Source organism: Lactuca sativa, chromosome 8 (assembly GCF_002870075.4).
Source record: "Lactuca sativa cultivar Salinas chromosome 8, Lsat_Salinas_v11, whole genome shotgun sequence".
NCBI classification, from domain to species: domain Eukaryota; kingdom Viridiplantae; phylum Streptophyta; class Magnoliopsida; order Asterales; family Asteraceae; genus Lactuca; species Lactuca sativa.
In genome coordinates, this window is record NC_056630.2 from 54,609,013 (window position 1) to 54,628,337 (window position 19,325).

Here is a 19,325-nt window from a genome sequence, read left to right on the forward strand (position 1 = left end):
TCCATATTATTCTCTAATATTTAATGTTTGTTTTGTTATTATCTCAATAATGTGTCATCAATGCAAGCAGCCAAAAATACTAGTTTCAAATTCCTGCATACATAATGCCAAATACTAGAATCCTTTTTATCCTGTGAGCTTATTAGTATATATTATTGAAATATCAGAAAGGGAATAACTCTGCAATTAAATTACAAATATATATTCTTAAAAAAGTAGCAGTATTTACTGTTTAGTATTCAGTATTCATTCACCAAAAATAAGATAAAAATAAATAATAATATAATAAACTACAATAACTATACATCATCCCAATACACCACCACCATCTACCACCACCATCAACCACCTCCACCCACCACAAAAAATCTCCATAAAATCCGGCGCAATTATCAAAAATACCCATCACACGTCACCTTTTTTAAACTTTTTATCACCCTTTTACTTTATCCTCTTTTGTCCTTTCATTTCACAATAGGTGAAAGTTTGAAAGTAGATCTAAGGTCAAGTATCGGAAATCAACGGTGCGTGCTTGAAGAGGTCGTAAGGGGCCCACAGTTGATCCAGTGGACATGGTCGCATCGAATTCAATCTCAACCACGGCTTTCCCTTTCCGCTCCAGTGAAGCAAGCTCACCGGACCCGGATGCAGATCCCGGCACAACCCTTCAACGTTATCTCCGCCGAGACCATGTTGGTTCCACCGATGCTCCACCCCCTCAACATCTCCGGCGAACACTAACAAGAATGGTGGCAACGAACCCAGTTCGTAAATCCGATGTTTTTTCTGTATTTCCATCCATTTTTCGAGCTTTTCTGTTATCTTATACCTCCTCCATTTCATCAAATCGATCACCATTACGCCGGTGTTGAAGTAGCACGGCTTCGTAGCGCGGTGGTTGAATACGCCGGAGAAGTAAGGGGTTGACCAGAATTTGGATGTGAAGTAGTGGGTGAAGTTCGCGTGGCAATACTCGGGTGCTCCGAGGACATGGGAATTAAGGTTGATTTCCCAGAGCTTGACGACGTCGTCGACGACGATGAGGTCGGAATCAAAGTATATGACGCGGTGGACGGTGATGGGGAGGAGGTGGGAGAGGTAGATACGGGCGTAGTTGAGTGGTTGGTCGAGTGCACGGCGGATTGAGGTGGAGATTTTGTTTCTGACTAGATCTGTGTGGAAGTGATGGAGGTGGAAGTTGAGGTAAGGGAAAGTTGTGGTGATTGTGCGGCGAAGGGAGGAGGAGAGACGATGGGTGGTGAGAAAATGGAAGATGATGTTTTCCGGGCAGGTGGCGTGTTGAACGACGGAGAATACACCGGCGATCGAGCCACGGAGATAGGTGGCATCTAGGGTCATTGCTATGTGGATTCTTGTGTCATTGCATTCTTTTCCATTTCGAAATGCTTGGGCTTCTTGGAATTCCGGTAGTTCAGCGGCGAAGATGAGGTGGAGGATGAGGATGAGAATGGTGGTTAGGAGGTGGAATGTCGGTGGCATGGTGGTTGTTGTAGAGGTGAGTGTTAAAGATCATGGAGGTTATGAGAGTATCCGTGTGGGTGGGTTAAACAAAAAAAACAATCAAGTAAAGGGTATAGATGTTCGTTTGATGAAACAAGTGGGCCCGGTATTGAAGTTATTTAATAGAGTGGCTGTGGACAGAAATAGATTTCAAAATGTGATTAATTAATATTAGAGTAAAATACAGTTTTAGTCCATGTGGTTTAGACAAAATCTCAATTTTGATTATAGTATTGAAAGTTTATCATGGGTGGTCTCTGCAGAGGGTTTTGGTATCACCGGTGGTCCTGGGAACGTTACCCTCCATTAAGCTCTGTTACTAGTATTGAGAAAATACTAAAGTGTTGTATGTTTTTTTGAAAAGAAAATTTCAGATCTGCAATCCCCTGTAGTAAAAAAATGTGGACCAAATAGCTGCAGCATGTAATAAGAAGTTTGTTTGTTTTTTAACATCTGTTGGTTGGTGCAATAAATTGAAATTTAAATAAACTAATTTTACAAACCTAAAATAGTTTTTCAACATCGATTACCAAAATAAATATTAATATTCATAACTCTTTCCTTTTTTCTTATAAATGTAATTCAAATTTTATACTCCAAAATCAAAACATCAACATTCAATTACCAAATAAATATCAATATTCAACTAGCAAACTAAAAATTCACATTCAATTTACCAAATCACAAAAATCAAAAGTATGAAAATCTAATTAGGTGGGTAGGTTATCTCCTTTGATGATCTTTAAGATTTCATTATATATCTTGGTAATTTCTTATGTTTGACTCAATTTCTTCATGTTTCAACTTTCAACTTAAGATCTTCTTTCATCTCCTCGCAAACAATAAGCTACAAAGCAACAATAACCAAGTTTACATCTAATTTAACATCAAGCCATATCATTCATTAGTAGCAACATACTTTCAACTAACAATGACCAAGTTTACACCTGATTGAACATCAAACAATATAATTATATTAATAGCAACATACTTTCAACATGAATAAAAAAAAACTAGCAATAACTAATAGCATCATACTTTCAACTTGGAAAAAAGGTATAACAATTAATAGTAACATACTTTCAACTTAAAAAAAATAATAAAAAAAAAACATCTAAAAACAACAATAACCAAGTTTAAACCTAATTAAACACCAAACCACATAATTCAACTAACAACAACAATCTTTCAACTTGAATTCCAACAACTAGAGGTGTTTATAGTTTTCACCAAGATATAACAAAGTGATAAAAAAAGACATTTACAGAATTAATGCATAATAAATTGAAATGATTTGAGCAAGTTGTTTATATAAATAAATAGACTTGTAGATGAGGATAAATTCATAAAAACGAAAACAATGAAAAAAATATTAGAAATCTAGAGTAGCAGCGAAGATAACAAATATGGGTAAACTTGCAAATGTTGCTGATTTCGGCAAAGATTAATTAGAAAATCAGCATAACAACAACATTGAAAAGAAAAAAAATAAGGGAAAACGTACATGCATACCTTTCAAGAATCCGCAGCAGCGATTAAACAACAACAATTGTTCCAATTTCTGCTACGTACCTGCAATGTTCCTTATTTTTTTTTACCATCTGACAATTTGATTTTCAGGAGGATTACTTGATTTTAGCATCAACGGATTACAGAAAATCGATTTCAGCAAACCTTTCGATGATTTTAAAAGTTGCAATGGTGTGTGCGACAACAAGAAATGAGGTGTGTCGACGAAGGGCTGAGGTCGACGATATGGAGAAGGAAGAACGGTGGAGTGTGAGAAGAGGTTGGAGCTGTGTGTGTGATTTCTTTTTGGCGTCCATTCCTTTTTTTTATTAGGGCTGAGAAGAGTTTTGAAGTGGTTGGTCCAATGTTGCACCAACAAGCACACACACATAGAGCTTTTTTACTTAGAAGCCTTTTTAAAAAACAAACAATTGTAAAAGCCCAACTGTTGCGCTTGGTCTTTGTGGTGTTGTGAAAAAGTTTGAAGAGTTTTTTTTTAAATAAAGCCTCTAAATTGTCTTAACATTGTATAAACAAAACCCTAAGGTGGAAGAAGGTTGCACTCATTTTCTTCTTCCCAACCCCATACATTCACGTCTCTCGACACCACCACTGGATCCGATCATCGCCTATGTTACCACCATTGGAACTGATCTTCTCCTTCGTTACCATCCACCTCTTCATTAAGCTCCGCTAAGGGCATATCGAAATCACCACCAACATGTCAACTAGTGGTGAAAAAGCGGGCCATTGTGTCGTCTTTTTGTCTCATATGATACGACAAGGTTTTATGTAACACAAAAACGACATGACACGATGTCGTGTTTTTTTAACTAACACGAAAATGAACCAATTAAAAACCCAAAAACACGACACGACACGATAAAGATAACATAAAATAACAATTGGTTTATTTAATTAATATTTAATCATACATAACACAACAAATACGAAAAACATGACCAATAAATATTGAACAGGAACACGACACGACACGACATCGTGTTTTTTACACCTGACATAAAAGATTATAAAACATATAAACACAGTCTAGTGAGGGAGAATTATAACTCACATTGTTAGTTAGTGAAAACTAAATACCCTTGGCTTCCAATCTTGAATTGATGCAACTTGATCCATCTTCTTTGCTCAAGGCCTATTCATATAAACATGTCAAGCTCTTTAGAACTTCTTAGCCTTTTAAGAGCTTAACTACTCTTTATATCAAAATGATCGCTTAATTTATCATATTTCTAACATCTCATCTTCTACCTCTACATTTATTTCACCCCAATGAATTAAACATCTCATACTACCTAATTCATCCCACTTTAACTTGATTACATCATTTCATCTTCCTTACTAGTTAGGTTTTGAAACCCTAACTTATACATGTATGGATTTCACCATGGAAATCACATACAAAGCTTGTTCAATCTTTAATTGATGCAACTTGATCCATCTTCTTTGCTCAAGCCCTATTCATATAACATGTCAATCTCTTTATAACTTGTTTTAGCCTATTAAGAGCTTAACCACTCTTTATATCAAAATGATCGCTTAATTGATCATATTTCTAACATCTCATCTTCTATCTTTAAAAATATTTCACCCCAATGAATTAAGCATCTCATGCTACCTAATTCATCACACTGTAAATTTATTTCATCAATTCGTCTTCCTCACTAGTTAGGGTTTGAAACCCTAACTTATACAAGTATGGATTTCACCATGGAAATCACACACCAACCTTGTTCAATCTTCAATTGATTCAACTTGATCCATCTTCTTCACTCAAGGCCTATTCATATAACATGTCAAGATCTTTAGAACTTGCCTTAGCCTATTAAGAGCTTAACACTCTTTATATCAAAATGATCTTTTAATTGATCATATTACTAACATCTCATCATCTACCTCTAAATCTATTTCACCCCAATGAATTAATCATCCCATACTACCTAGTTCATCACACTATAAATTTATTGCATCAATTCATCTTCCATAGTACTTAGGGTTTGAAACCCGAACTTATACTTGTATGGATTTCACCATGGAAACCACACAAAGCTTGTTTAAAGCTTCTAAACACGTTCAATAACATGCTAATTTAGTTATAAATCGTTTAACTCAAGCAATCTAATCGTAACATTCCGATATTAAGGTACTTCTAAATTCATCCCTATAATTTTATTTATGACATTTTGGTCCCTAAGTCTAAATAGAAATTGCCTTGAAGCCCTAGTGACATTTTCATAATTCTGGTAGGAGAAGTACGCCAAACGTACATGTGTGTATGTTGCGCGTACTAGGGCGCTCCCTAGTACGCTAGGCGTACACTTATGTATGTGGGGCGACCTAGCTAAATAAGGAAACCCTAAATTTTAGGGTTGGGGTGGTATTTAAGCAACATTAAGACTCATTTCTCTTCTCATTTCCAGCCTCCATCAATATATTCATGCTCTCTTGCAAACCCTTGCCACTTTTGAGTTCTTGGAAGGTTTAGTGTGAGTTTTTGTGTATTCCAAAGGAAGAAGAGGGTGGTGGTGAAGCTTAGAAGCTTGAAGCAAGCTTGGATATGGGAGTTTTGCATCCTTCTCCGTATTTAGAAGGTATAAATTTATACCTTGATGATTATTTGCTAGATCTCATTCTTGGGTGTTTTTATGTTCCTTTTTTATCCCAAAAGTCTCATCTTGTGCATGGTTTGTTCGTGTTGATTTGGGTTGTCCTTTCAGACCCTAAGAGGGGTTCTAAGCCATAAAAATGAGGTCCCATTTGTTAGTTTTGATTCATGCATCTTGTAGAAGGTCTTAAAGGATTAAGACCTTGTGTTAAGCACTTTTTGGACTTGTAAAGTCATAAACTTGGAAACTTTATGACTCTAGAGTGCATTTGGACCTTAGATATGAAATATGGACTAAAGTGCTTAAGGCATCAAGCACTTATTGGAGTTTGGAGGCTGCGATACGCCCCACATACGTGGGAGTACGCCCCGCATACTCGGTCAACCACCCCGACGAGCAGTCAACTATGAGGCTTTGCATATGGCATGCGTGTTGGATTAGTGTCTAAGTCCATAACTATATTTGGTATGTACTTAACCCGAGAGTAGCATGGTCCATTTGGGTTGCATGGCATCGGAACAATCTGAAGGATGGATAATTGAGAAGAGGTTATTTATGGTTTATTAATATATTATAAGTTCTAATATATTAATATAAAATCATATTATTTGATTAGTATTGATCAAGAATTAATTTGAAATTGATTTTGTGATCAAAAGAGACTAATTAAATATATGGGGATTGATTATGTAAATCATTCGTTCTTATAATGTGGGCTTATGATCCATAGTTCCTTATGTTGGGCTAAACCCATGTGGTGACCCATGGATGATCCATGGAGGTTTAAACCCATGGATCATGAGGAATATAGAAGGCCATGCACATTAGGGTTTGCATAGTGTAACCCTAATTAAGCCACAATATATAAGAACCCCTCTAGCTCATGAAATTGGCCACTAGTTGATACACAAGAGGGCAAGTCGATTTTGTGAGTGCAAGTAACCACATCTCAAGTTCCTCCATTGATGGTGGTGTTGTGTGATTCCATTTGAGGTATTCACACTTTTGGTGCTAAGCTCTTAAACGTTCAAGGCTTTCAACTACAACAAAAAGTATGTCATCTAACTAGAATTTTGTAGTATAGATACTCCTTTGTATACTAGTTAGGATGATGCTTTGGAAAATGAAAGTTTGCATGTATATTAGAGAAAACATAGATCCAAAGCATCTAGGGTTGCATGTACACCATAGGAGTGTTAGAATGCTCAAAACCCTTCAATACGTACCGCCGGAGTGCGCCCCGCGTACTTGCACTGGTCAGCCTTGGTGAGTTGACTCGACTGGGTTGACTCAGTGGACTTAGTGGGTTTGACCATTTGACTTTGACCAAGTTTGACCTTGAGGGTATTTTCGGTATTTTGGGATTTTGATGGAATTGGTCATCTAGTGGAAATAGGTATCGGATAGAGAGCTGAGGTTCGGAGTCGGACCTTATGAGTTCTGTTCAGTTTGTGGGGTGAGTTTTCCTCACAGTACTTTTGGGTCGAAGGCACCAAGGCTGACCATTTGGATTGTTATCCTAATTTATTGCATGATTGTATGTTGTGGTGATCCGTTATATTTGTATCATGGTATGTAGGATGATGCTATGCTTAGTGATCTGTTAGATTTGTATGGTTGTCTGTATATGCTAGCTAGGGTTTGATATAATATATGTTGATATGTGATGGTATGTGGGTTGAGGCGGTCCTACTTTGTGTTGAAGGCCAAGAGACCCAGGGTGTCCCAAATAGACTACATGCCAGAGGGGTGTACCAGTCAGGCTGAAGGCTCTGTGTACATGATGTTTGTTGTTGTTATTATTATGTGTTGTGTTGGTACTTTGGGAGAACCCAGTAAGCATTGGCTTATAGTTTTAGGTTATGTCTCAGGTACTTTAGAGGATCGCGGGAAGGCGAAGGCGTGACTGTACACACCCTCACATTTTGGACTAATGATTTTGGGAAACTCTGATATAGAACATGTTTTGAAAACTCTGTTGTAAACAATTTGTTATTTTGGATTGGTTTTAAAAATTTAAATTTTCATGATTTTTATGGATGTTACAAGTTGGTATCAGATCCTTAGTTTGATGAATTGGAGGAACACTCGTGTGAATCCAGTCTCAAACTAAGGAAAAATATTTTCAAAATGATTTTCAAAATATTTTTCAAGTAATCAAAGAGTATGTAGTATGTGCGATCAACCGGAGCCGGTAAGTAGACCCCAAATTACCACACTATTATTTGATATCGTGATATGTTATAACAATATGCTAGTGATAGGTTAGGGATTTTTAGGAATTTCATAATAGAATTGTCTGATTACATGATGCTTCATAGCCTAGGATCCTTCTTTATATGAAATTGACACCATTACTATAGTTGCTTAGTGTATGCATCATGGTTATACATAACTAATATTCTATAGCCTGAGAATGTTTGGTTTGGCCTTATTTCCTGTTCTTGTTTGATGAAGGGATTAGGATAGGATCAGATATTTGACTGTCTATAGGGTCCAGTGTTATGTGTGATTAGCATACATGAGTGCTGCTCTAGGGTTGGTGAAAGTTTCATGGATGAGTTGTGTGGGGTTAGTCGGCCAGTTGAATTATGTTAGCTTTCCTCTAGGGAGTGAAGACTGAGTGTTTGATTATGCTAGTGTGTATTGTTAGGGTTGTTGTGATGATCCTCTAAGACAAATACGGGTAGGTGTGGAAGGTAGTATGGGCTCGTACTACTGAAAGTACAGGAACCGTACGCATAACAAGGAAGTCACAACCCTTTGGGATTTGTTGGGAGTTGGTTCCCATGTTATGATATACGTGTTATCTGATATCTCCCTGGTTTATTTTCAGTATGGTGATGACGAGACGATTTGAGGCTAGATCTGTATTGGGATCGGGTGCTGGTAGTCAGTGCGGGCCAGCTGTGTCTGAGGACAAGATTAGGGAGATTCTCCATGATGAGGTTTTGGCCATTGTTATGGGGCACATACTACAAATATTTGGGTCTATTAAGACCACAATAATGGAGTTCTTTGATGACAGATATGTTGCTTTGTCTGAGACTGTTGTTGTTGCTGCAACCACCACAGTCATCGCGGCTGCAGGGATTGGTGATGGGCGGGTATTTCGGTATCGGGACTTCGACAATACGAAACCCATGGCTTTTGATGGAGTTCAGGACCCGATCATAGCCATGAGGTGGCTATCTGACATTGAGGGATGCTTTTTCACCTACTCTTGCCTAACTGACCAGAAGGTCAAGTGCGCTCTGAACCTTCTGAGGTTTGGAGCGTAAGTTTGGTAGAGACTTGTTACGGTATCATATTCTACTGAGCAGAGAGCCGATGTGTCTTGGGAGCAGTTATCGGAGATGTTCCGTAGTAGATGTGTGTCGCGGGTGGAGCGTGATAGGTTGGCCCAAGAGTTTTTGGACCTGAGGCAAGGGGCTGAGTCGGTGACAGAGATCATCCAAATGTTCACAGAGAGGGCCATGTTTTGTCCCGAGTTTGCTTCTGAGCAGGCTCAGATGACTCGTTACTTGAGCATCCTCAAGACGGATATCTGGTAGTTTGTTTCCACCCAATGTTATGATAATTTGTTGGATATGCAGAAGGCCGCCAGGCGGCGTGAGATTGAGATTGAGCTTCAGACAAGAGAGGAGAGACCAGTCGCAGTGCAGTCGCAACCAGCGCCGAAGCGGTTCAAGGTCGTTGATTCTAGATCTGGGAGTCAGAGGGGCCACACTTGTGGGAAGTGCAGTAAGGTTCATGATGGGGTCTGTCGATCAGGATATGTGTGCCACAATTATGGCAAGGAGAGGCACTATGCGAGGGATTGCCGCTAGCCGACCCCAAACCGGAGTTCCAGGATTTTCTATCATTGTGATCAGGTTGGCCATGTGAAGCTCAAATGTCCATCACTCTCCGCCAAGCCGGCACATGCCCCGATGCCAGCTACTTTGAGGATCACTGATGGGTGCTATGGGAGGGCGGACCCCCGAGGGCTCGAGGTCGCGCTCTTCAGCTCACTGCCGAGGAGGCTAGATCAGCTCCAGATGTTTTGACTGCTATGTATCTATTTATTATTCTGTTGATTATGATTTGTGTTATGATTATATATATATATATATATATATATATATATATGTATATATATATATATATATATATATATATGCCTCTGATAGGTATGTTCCTAGTGAACTCTTTGCCTGCTCTTGTGTTGTTTGACTCAGGTGAGAGTCGGTGATTTGTATCTCGATATTTCAATAAGGAGTTTGATATGCCTATTGGAGAGTTAGAGTGTCTGTTGCGAGTTTCTATTGCCAACGAACATGGGGTTTCTGCGTCTACGGTATTTCAAGGATGTGTGCTTGAGATCTTCGGGGTGCCTTATATGATCGATCTGATACCTATACCTATAGGGGATGTATGTGTGATAGTGGGTATGGACTGGCTGAGCAAGTTTGGTGCCATGATTGATTGTGAGGGCCAGCAGGTGGTAGTTTGAACCCCAAGTGGGGGAGAACTCGTTATTTATGGAAAGGGCACCAGGGTCGGTTTAGGGTTTTGTTCGGCAGCCAGGGCTCTTCAGTATATTCAGCATGGGTGTGCATGTTATTTGGCTTATGTGGTTGACACTCGAGTTGGGGACCAGATTTCAGTTTTAGAGGTTCCAGTGGTCTGGGAGTTTGTTGATGTATTCCCGGAGGAGTTGCCCGGTGTGCCTCCCGAGAGGTAGGTCGAGTTCAAGATTGACCTTGTATCGGGTGTATCCCCGATGGCAAAGGCGTCGTACCGCTTGGAACTACCTGAGATACATGATTTGTCATCTCAGCTGCAGGAGTTGCTAGGCAAGCAGTTTATCAGACTGAGTAGTTCTCCGTGGGGTGCGCCGGTATTGTTCGTCAAGAAGAAGGATGGATCGCACCGGATGTACATTGATTATCGGGAGTTAAATAAGTTAATGGTGAAGAACCGTTATCTCCTCCCGCGGACTGGTGACGTCTTTAATCAGTTTTAGGGTGCATCTTGGTTCTCCAAGATAAATCTGAGGTCTAGGTATCATCAGGTTAGTGTGAGAGAGGAGGACGTGGTGAAGACCGCGTTCCAGACTTGTTATGGGCATGACGAGTTCGTGGTGATGCCATTTGGGCTCACCAAAGTGCTTGTTGTGTTTTATGGACTTGATGAATCAGGTATGCAGGCTGATGCTCGATCGGTCCGTCATTGTATTTATTGATGATATCTTGGTGTATTCCAAGACCCGAGAGTAACATGAGGAGCATCTTCGCGAGCTTCTGGGGGTTTTGAGGTGAGAACGCCTTTATGCTAAGTTCCTGAAATGCGAGTTTTGGTTACGAGAGGTCCAGTTCCTGGGGCACCTCGTTAACCGAGATGGGATTTTGGTCGATCCAACCAAGATCGAGGCGGTGATGCAGTGGAAGGTTCCGAAATCTCCTTTCGATATCAAGAGTTTCTTGGGTTTAGTAGGGTGCTATTAAAGATTCATTCATGATTTATCCAAGATTGCGGTACCCCTCACTCATCTGATGAGGATGGGGTAGATTTATGATGAGGCCCAGAGTAGCAGTTGACATTTGAGACTCTTCGGCAGACGTTATGTGAGGCCCCAATATTGACCCTACCATAGGGAGTCGAGGATTTTGAGGTATTCTTTGATGCATCCATCACGGGTTTGGGGGCAGTCCTCATGCAGAGAGGACGGGTGATTGATTATGCTTCGTGGTAGCTGAAGTCGCATTAGTTACTTTTATCCCACACAGGATCTGGAGTTGGGGGCGGTGGTGTTCACCCTCAACATTTGGAGGCACTATCTTTATGGTGTCCGTTGTACTATCTACACGGATCACAAGAGTTTGAGGCATATTACGGATCAACCAAACTTGAACATGAGGCGACGCATGTAGCTGGATGTAGTCAAGGATTATGACTGCGAGATCCTTTACCATCCGGGTAAAGCGAACGTGGTAGAGGAAGCTTTGAGCCGCAAGTCGGCGGGGTATTTAGATAGGGTGACGTGTATGAGGATATCAATTGATTCTCTGCTTTTGGGTTTTATTAGGGAGGCTCACGGATAATCGAGGGTTATTGAACCGGTGTGGTCGGTTCTAGGTCCAAGTTTCTGGTGGGATCAGTCAAATTGTGATGGAGGAGGCTCATAAGTCTCATTTTTCTATTCATTTGAGGGACACCAAGATGTATCGAGATTTGAGATTGAGATATTGGTGGTCGTGTATGAAGAGGGAGATAGCTTGTTATGTTGATAGATGCATGCCCTGCAGAATGGTAAAGGCTGAGCATCAGAGGCCGCATGGCAAGCTGCAGCCTTTGGAGGTTCCCGTGTGGAAATAGGAGCAGATTTCGATGGATTTTATCACCAAGTTGCCGAAGATGGCAAAAGGTTTTCATGCTATTTGGGTCATCGTGGATCGATTGATCAAGAATGCTCACTTTTTGGCTATCCGGGAGAGATCTTCGACTGAGAAGTTGGTTGATGTGTATGTTCACGAGATTGTTTCTCGCCATGGGGTTTCGGTCTCCGTTGTTTCCGACCGTGATGTTCAGTTCACCTCCTGTTTTAGGCAGAAGTTCCATGAAGAACTGGGCACGAGGCTACACTTCAGCACTGCTTATCATCCGCATACCATATGCCAGAGTGAGCGGGCGATACAGACCCTTGAGGATATGTTGCGGCCATGTGTTATCAGTTTTGTTGGGAGTTGGGATTCCTACCCACCTCTTGCGGAGATCTCTTAGAACAACACTTATCACTCCAACATTGGTGCTCCACCTTTCGAGCTCTTGAATGGGTAGATATATCGTACCCCGGTTTGTTCGGGCGAGGTTGGTCATAAGGGTATGGGACGGACTAAAGTGGTCCTTCAGACTATGGAGCTCAGTTAGTATATCAGACAAAGTCTGTAGACCACTTAGAGTGGCACAATAGCTATGTCGACCGGCGCCAATCCGAGTTGGAGTTTCATGTCGGTGATATGGTATTACTGAAGGTCTCACCTTGGAAAGGTGTCATACGCTTCAGGAAGAAAGAAAGGAAAGTTAGGTCCCGATATATTGAACCTTTTTAGGTGATTGCTAGGGTTGGAAAGGTTGCTTACAGGTTGGAGCTACCTGAGGAGCTCAGTCAGATTCACAACACTTTCCACGTTTAGCAGTTGTGAAAGTGCGTATTGGATGAGGATGCAGTGGTTTCCTTGGATGATATTATGGTCGATGAGAGAATCCGATAGCTATTCTGTAAGGGAGGATGAAAGTCTTTTGCAACAAGGAGATACCTTTGGTAAAGGTATAGTGGCAGCATCGGAGAGGCTCCGAGTGGACCTAGGAGTCAAAGGCTGAGATGCGGGAGCATTATCCAAAGTTGTTCACCGTAGCAGACTTCAAGGACGAAGTCTAGTTCAAGTGGGGGAGAATTATAACATCCCGATGTTAATGTACTTCTAAATTCATCCCTATAATTTTATTTATGACATTTTGGTCCCTAACTCGCAAGAGAAAGTGCCTTGAAGCCCTAGTGGCATTTTCGTAATTCTGGCAGGAGAAGTACGCCAAACGTACATGTGTGTACGCTGCACGTACACTATGTATGCGGGGCGTACTAGCTAAAGAAGGAAAACCTAAATTTTAGGGTTTAGGTGGTATTTAAGCAACATTAAGCCTCATTTCTTTTCTCATTTCCAGCCTCCATTAGCATATTCGTGTTCTCTTGAAAACCCTAGCCACTTTTAAGCCCTTGGATGGCTTAGTGTGAGTTTTTGTGTAATCCAAAGGAGGAAGAAGGTGGTGGTGAAGCTTGGAAGCTTGAAGGAAGCTTTGATCTGGGAGTTTTGCATCCTTCTCCATCATTAGAAGGTATAAAGTTCATAACTTGATGACTTATTTGATAGATCTCATTCTTGGGTGTTTTTATGTTACTTTTTAGTCCCAAAAGTCTCATCTTGTGCATCGTTTGTTCTTGTCAATTTGGGTTGTCCTTTCAGGCCCTAAGAGGGGTTCTAGGCCATAAAAATAAGGTCCCATTTGTTAGTTTTGCTTCATGCATCTTCTAGAAGGTCTTAATGGATTAAGACCTTCTGTTAAGCACTTTTTGGACTTGTAAAGTCATAAAGTTGGAAACTTTATGACTCTAGAGTGCATTTAGACCTTAGATATGAAATATGGACTAAAGTGCTTAACCTATTAAGCACTTATTGGAGTTTGGAGGCTACGAGGGTACGCCGCGCATACATGGGAGTGTGCTCCGCATACTCGGTCAACCACCCTGATGAGTAGTCAACTCCGAGGCTTCGCGTATGCCATGCGTACCTGCAGAGTACGCCCCGCGTACTCGCACCGGTCAACCTTGTTAAGTTGACTCGGATGGGTTGACTCAGTGGACTTAATGGGCTTGACCAGTTGACTTTTACTAAGTTTGACTTTGAGGATATGGGTATTTTTGGATTTTGATGGAATTGGTCACTTGGTGGAAATGGGTATCTGTTAGAGAGCTGTGATTCAGGGTCGGACCTCATCAGTTCTGTTCAATTTATGAGGTGATTTTTTGTCACTGTACTTTTGGGTCGAAGGCACCAAGGCCGACCCTTTGGATTGTTATCTTGATTTAATGTATGATTGTATGTTGTAGTGATATGTTAGATCCGTATCCTGGTATGTAGGATGATGCTATGATTAGTGATATGTTAGATATGTATGACTGTTTGTATATGCTATCTAGGGTTTACTATGGTATATGTTGATATGTGGGTTGAGACGATCCTGCTTTGTGCTGAAGGCCAAGAGATCCAGGGCGTACCAAATAAACTGCATGCCAGTGGGGTGTACCAGTTAGTCCGAAGGCCGGGAGAACGTTCCGGACAGACTGAAGGCTCGGTGAGGCGTACGAGTCATGTTGAAGGTTCTGTGAGCATACCATAAAGATGGTAGGTCGGTGGGGCGTTCCAGTCAGACTTAAGGCTCTTTGTGCATGATGTTTGCTATTGTTATTATTAGGTGTTGTGTTGGTACTTTGGGGGAACCCACTAAACGTTGGCTTACAGTTTTGGGTTATGTTTCAGGTACTTCAGAGGATCGCGGGAAGGCGAGGGCGTGGCCGTACACTCCCTCATGTTTTGGTCTTATGATTTTGGGAAACTCTTATATATAACATTTTTTGAAAACTATGTTGTAAACAATTTGTGATTTTGGGTTGGTTTTAAAAATTTAAATTTTCACTATTTTTATGGATGTTACACTTGTCAAACTAACAATTTCACCATTAAAGCTTGAAGCTTCAATAAAAGGATAAATAATTAACTTAAGGGAAAGTGGATGTTAATCCTTGCAATCCATCATCTCTAGCTCCTATTGGCATCATCTTGGCACCAAAATTGCCATCCCTAAGCTCTTGAACAATTTAGGAGAGTTTTTGTCCGAGAATGAGCCCTCAAGACCTTTTAATATGTTTACTGATTTGCATAACTGCGCCTCAACAACATGTCTACCATGTCATGGTACGCCGTATTAGGTTGTGGTCTCCCTCTGATCGAACCACCGTGCCTTTCTATTATAGCATCCTACTTTCACCACCGCGTCGTGGGTACCCATATATCACGTCGTGATGCAAAGTACATTGTCCTCGACTTACAAATAAAGTTTTGTCCATTTTATCGCTCCAACACCATGGTGGTTCCACATCTGTAGCTCTTGAGTTGGTTCCATTCCAACTTTGGGATAGTTTATTCTTATAACTTCTAACACTCATAACATCTTCGTTTTAAACCCGATTTCAATGATCTTTATATCCACACAAAGGTAAGTATGGGTTCTACAACTCCATTAAGCCACTCGTACGGAGAACTTACATGTCTTAATCAAAATTGTAAAAATCGTTTGGCGGTAGCTCGATGGTCGATTGGTGATAAGGGATTAATCGGACTAGGCGATGATTAATCGGCGATTAATCGGAGACCCTTAAATCTTAATAAAATTATTTTAAAAAACTTAGTATATCCTAAATAAATAAGTATTTGAAAATTTAAAATTTTTAAATTTAAAAATTTGAAAATTTTGGTATAATATTTAAAATTTGAAAATTTGAAAACTTGAAAATTTAAAATTTTGGTGTAATATATTAAAATTAAAAAATTAATTTTTTTTAAATATTTCCCGCCAAGGACCGCCAAGCCTGAGTTTGACCAATTTTGACCAATTTCCGCCAAGCACCCTAATCGTAATCGGTTCAAAGCCGCCAAACGATTAATTGACCGCCAAGGCCGATTTCTGCAACACTGGTCTTAATCTATTAAGTCATAAAAATTACCCAAAAAGCATAAAATTCCCATTTTACCCTTTATGGCCTAAATGCATGATCTCTTGCATTTCTTCTATTGAGCTCATATATCTTATCTTATAAAGTGAATTAGACTTATCCCGACTCATTTCATGAAGTTATATCTTTTAAATTCATGAAATTACTCTAAATGACTAAATTTTCCTTTTGGCCAATATTAATCCAAAGTCCAATATCTCTAAATTTTGGGTTCTTACAAAGTATTTGAGTGGTCATTTATTAGTGTGCCCTAAATATATAGTTTTGTTCTAGATAAATAGAGTCGTTGGGAAGTCTCCTAATCTAAATGTTCCTTATTGTAATATTTTACTCTTTTGTTTATTGATCACCATATTACTTATCTCTTTGTTTATTATTTTCATATCGGTTAAACTTCATGTTCTTTATTACTCCGCACTTCAGATAGTCAATGGGTTCCAACAAATTCTCCTTCCCATCTTTGATTATGATTATGATTAAATATATTGTTCCCATTTTTTTTATTTTAAATCTTATTGCATTTAAGGTTATTAATTGAAAATAGAATTACAAGATTTGATATTTTGAAATGGAATTGCATGAATTTTAGGTTGGTAATTGAATTTCATTTTAGTAAGTTTGGGTTTAGGTTAGAAATAGAATTGCAGGAATTGAAATTACCTTTGTTTTCATTTTAAGTTTTCATATCATATTTATTTCCAAATTGAAATCGATTCATGTTGTTTGTAAGAGGCGATAAAGTTGAAGTTTCCAACAATATAGTAGTGTTCACAAGTTCCTACTACTATAGGAATGTTATTGCTCATTTAGGAAAAAGAAGAATATATCATTCAATATTAAATATTTCTAAAAGATTTCAGTTGGGATCCACTCCAAGAGGTTGTCAAAGAAGAGTATATCCGTCTGATTCTTCCTAAAATTATGGTGAGCGACTTTTCAGTGGGGGATATCATGGATGAAAACCATGTAGATGGGTGGTGAACGAACATGATTTTATAGAAAGTAGGGACAATATACTTGGTGTATTTTCAATATCCAAATGAAGAAATTTTTCTCCCATTGGAAATATTAAGGGACCAAGAATGGGACAATGAAGTGTGTGTTTATGCTTTGATATAGCTTCTGTTGTTGCTATTATCATATAGACATTATTTTGTTTAGTAATGTTTGTAATATTGATATCTATTAAGTTTCCTATATTTGTTATTGTCGTTGTTTTTACCACTAATAATGTATACTTTTGAACATAAAATCTATCAACTTTGGTTGCATTTTTGTGTCAAAATTTTTGTTTTCCATGTTCCCTTGGATTGCTTGTGTGTTTTGTTGTTAATAAATGATGTGGAAGTTGGAACATGTAGACTATTTGTTATGGCACACGTTTGTGCAAAGTACAATGTTATTCTTAGCATCTTACAATGCATATATGCAAGTTTTAATTCTTGCTTATTGCTTTCAAGTTAGTACAATTAGGAGATTATGGTATTATTACTATATAAAATCAAGTCACAATGTTTGTTCAAAGTACATAGCTATCCTGAGCATTCGTCCCTGAAGATTTGTATTGATCAGATACACTTCAAGTATGAATAACAAACGTAAGACTAATCTAAGAAAAATAAGAAACAAAAAGTAAATAACACAGAAGTTCTCCAAATTGTTCTTTCACTAAGAAAGAGTTTTGTCTTCACCAAGAAGATGGGTTTGTCACAAAGACGATTGAAGGGATTTCGTCTAATCTGTACTAAGAACCGATCTTATCACAAAGACATCGGATCTAAGATCTATTCTATATTTATCTATATCATTACTTAATATACAAATATATCTTCCTAATATACATAGATTATACTTTGATAACTGAACTGTAAGTTGACGTTGATAAGATTGATCCGTTGGCGTTGTCAATGTTGTAGACGCTGATGCTGACGCTGATGTATCAGCGTGTCGTGTGTTTGACTCATCAACTCATAAGTATGACCTTATAATCTCCCCCTATCTGATGATGTCAAAACTAAACTTCTTTTGTATATAAGCGTAATGCTTTTGGCTCGTGCTCCCCCTAAGAGTAAGAATGAACTCTTGACTCTTGGAGTTTTAAAAAATGCCCCCCTGAGAAGATGAATGACTTATCAAACATTTATGAATTGCAGCAGATGATTAACGAATAGATAATTAACTTGAGTTCAGCTGAGAACATTGGCATTAGCTTGACTCGACCCCCCCTAGAATGTGCTTTTATGAAGTTCTAGTAACAAGATTTTCAGCTTTACCAAGATTTTCTCCCCCTTTTCGACATCAACAGCAACGTCGAGCATAATAAAGTTTCAACGTGTAGTCTAGTAAGATTGTGATGTCTCCTGATAGCATGGGTTTAAAATATCATTCACTGACATAACATTGCGAGATCTCATTAGCGTGTGGTTTCATATGTTGAATCATAAATCTCTTTTATTGGAAGAAAAATGGTAAGAATGGATACGTGCATGTAATCTATCATGGACAATAATATACCCATCGACATAGATTTGTCAAGCTCTCATCAGTGTATGGTACATTACGTTGAATCATAAAACTGTGGAGAAGAATGTAAGGGCAAGAATGAATTAGAGAGTGTGATAGCCTACGATACATAGACTAACCATCGGCATAGACTTTTGAAATTTTATCAATGTTTGGTTTTACATAGTGAATCGTTAAGTTATGTATTAGAAGAAAATTAGAGAATGGATTGTTTCAATCACGTTGAGGTGAAATCAGCGTGAATCATTAACAGTTTAACTCATCAACAAGAAGTGGTTTAAACTTCCGTATCATGGAGTAAGTTGCAATCTAGAATCAAAGATTCACCATTAAATTATAATGGTACCATGTCATACCTCAAACTAGGAGGTCATGGACATGTACAACAGTTTGTCATTTAAGGACCTGTCAAGCATCTCTTACGCTGATGACTATGCAATCAGGGTAAGCCATTGGGTTTTTGCTCAATGTTTCATCAGAATATTAGACTTGATGCATACGATAAGCATGCTTCCACGGATAGGGTCATGTAAAGATGATTAAATTAAAATAAACCCCCCCAACCTTTTTATCAATATTTTTTTATTTCGACCATGCAATCTCACTTTGAGAGTTTAGACAATGCTAGAAAATCAACGTGAGAGGGTGACTCAATGTTAGGGCCGGTCTAAACATATTTTGGACCCAAGGCGAATGGAAAAAAAGGGCCCCTCAAAATTAAATATAATAAAAATTCGAAAAAAAAATATAATTTATATAAATCATAAATAATATTCTTAAAAATACAAATATAGTCACAATAATTACAAAAA

At 38.9% G+C, this 19,325-nt stretch overlaps 1 protein-coding gene across 1 annotated transcript; it reads right to left on the reverse strand.

Moving 5' to 3' along the window:
- Positions 1-249: 249 nt before the first annotated feature.
- LOC111899954 (probable galacturonosyltransferase-like 3) lies at positions 250-1,652 on the reverse strand. Its single transcript, XM_023895833.3, has one exon. The coding sequence runs from the start codon at positions 1,498-1,500 to the stop codon at positions 505-507; it is 996 nt and encodes a 331-aa protein (XP_023751601.1). The 5' UTR covers positions 1,501-1,652; the 3' UTR covers positions 250-504.
- Between the last annotated feature and the right edge of the window lie 17,673 nt (positions 1,653-19,325).

Coding starts and splice junctions, on each gene's coding strand:
- LOC111899954 (XM_023895833.3), bottom strand. CDS start 1,500: ATGCCACCGACATTCCACCTCCTAACCACCATTCTCATCCTCATCCTC.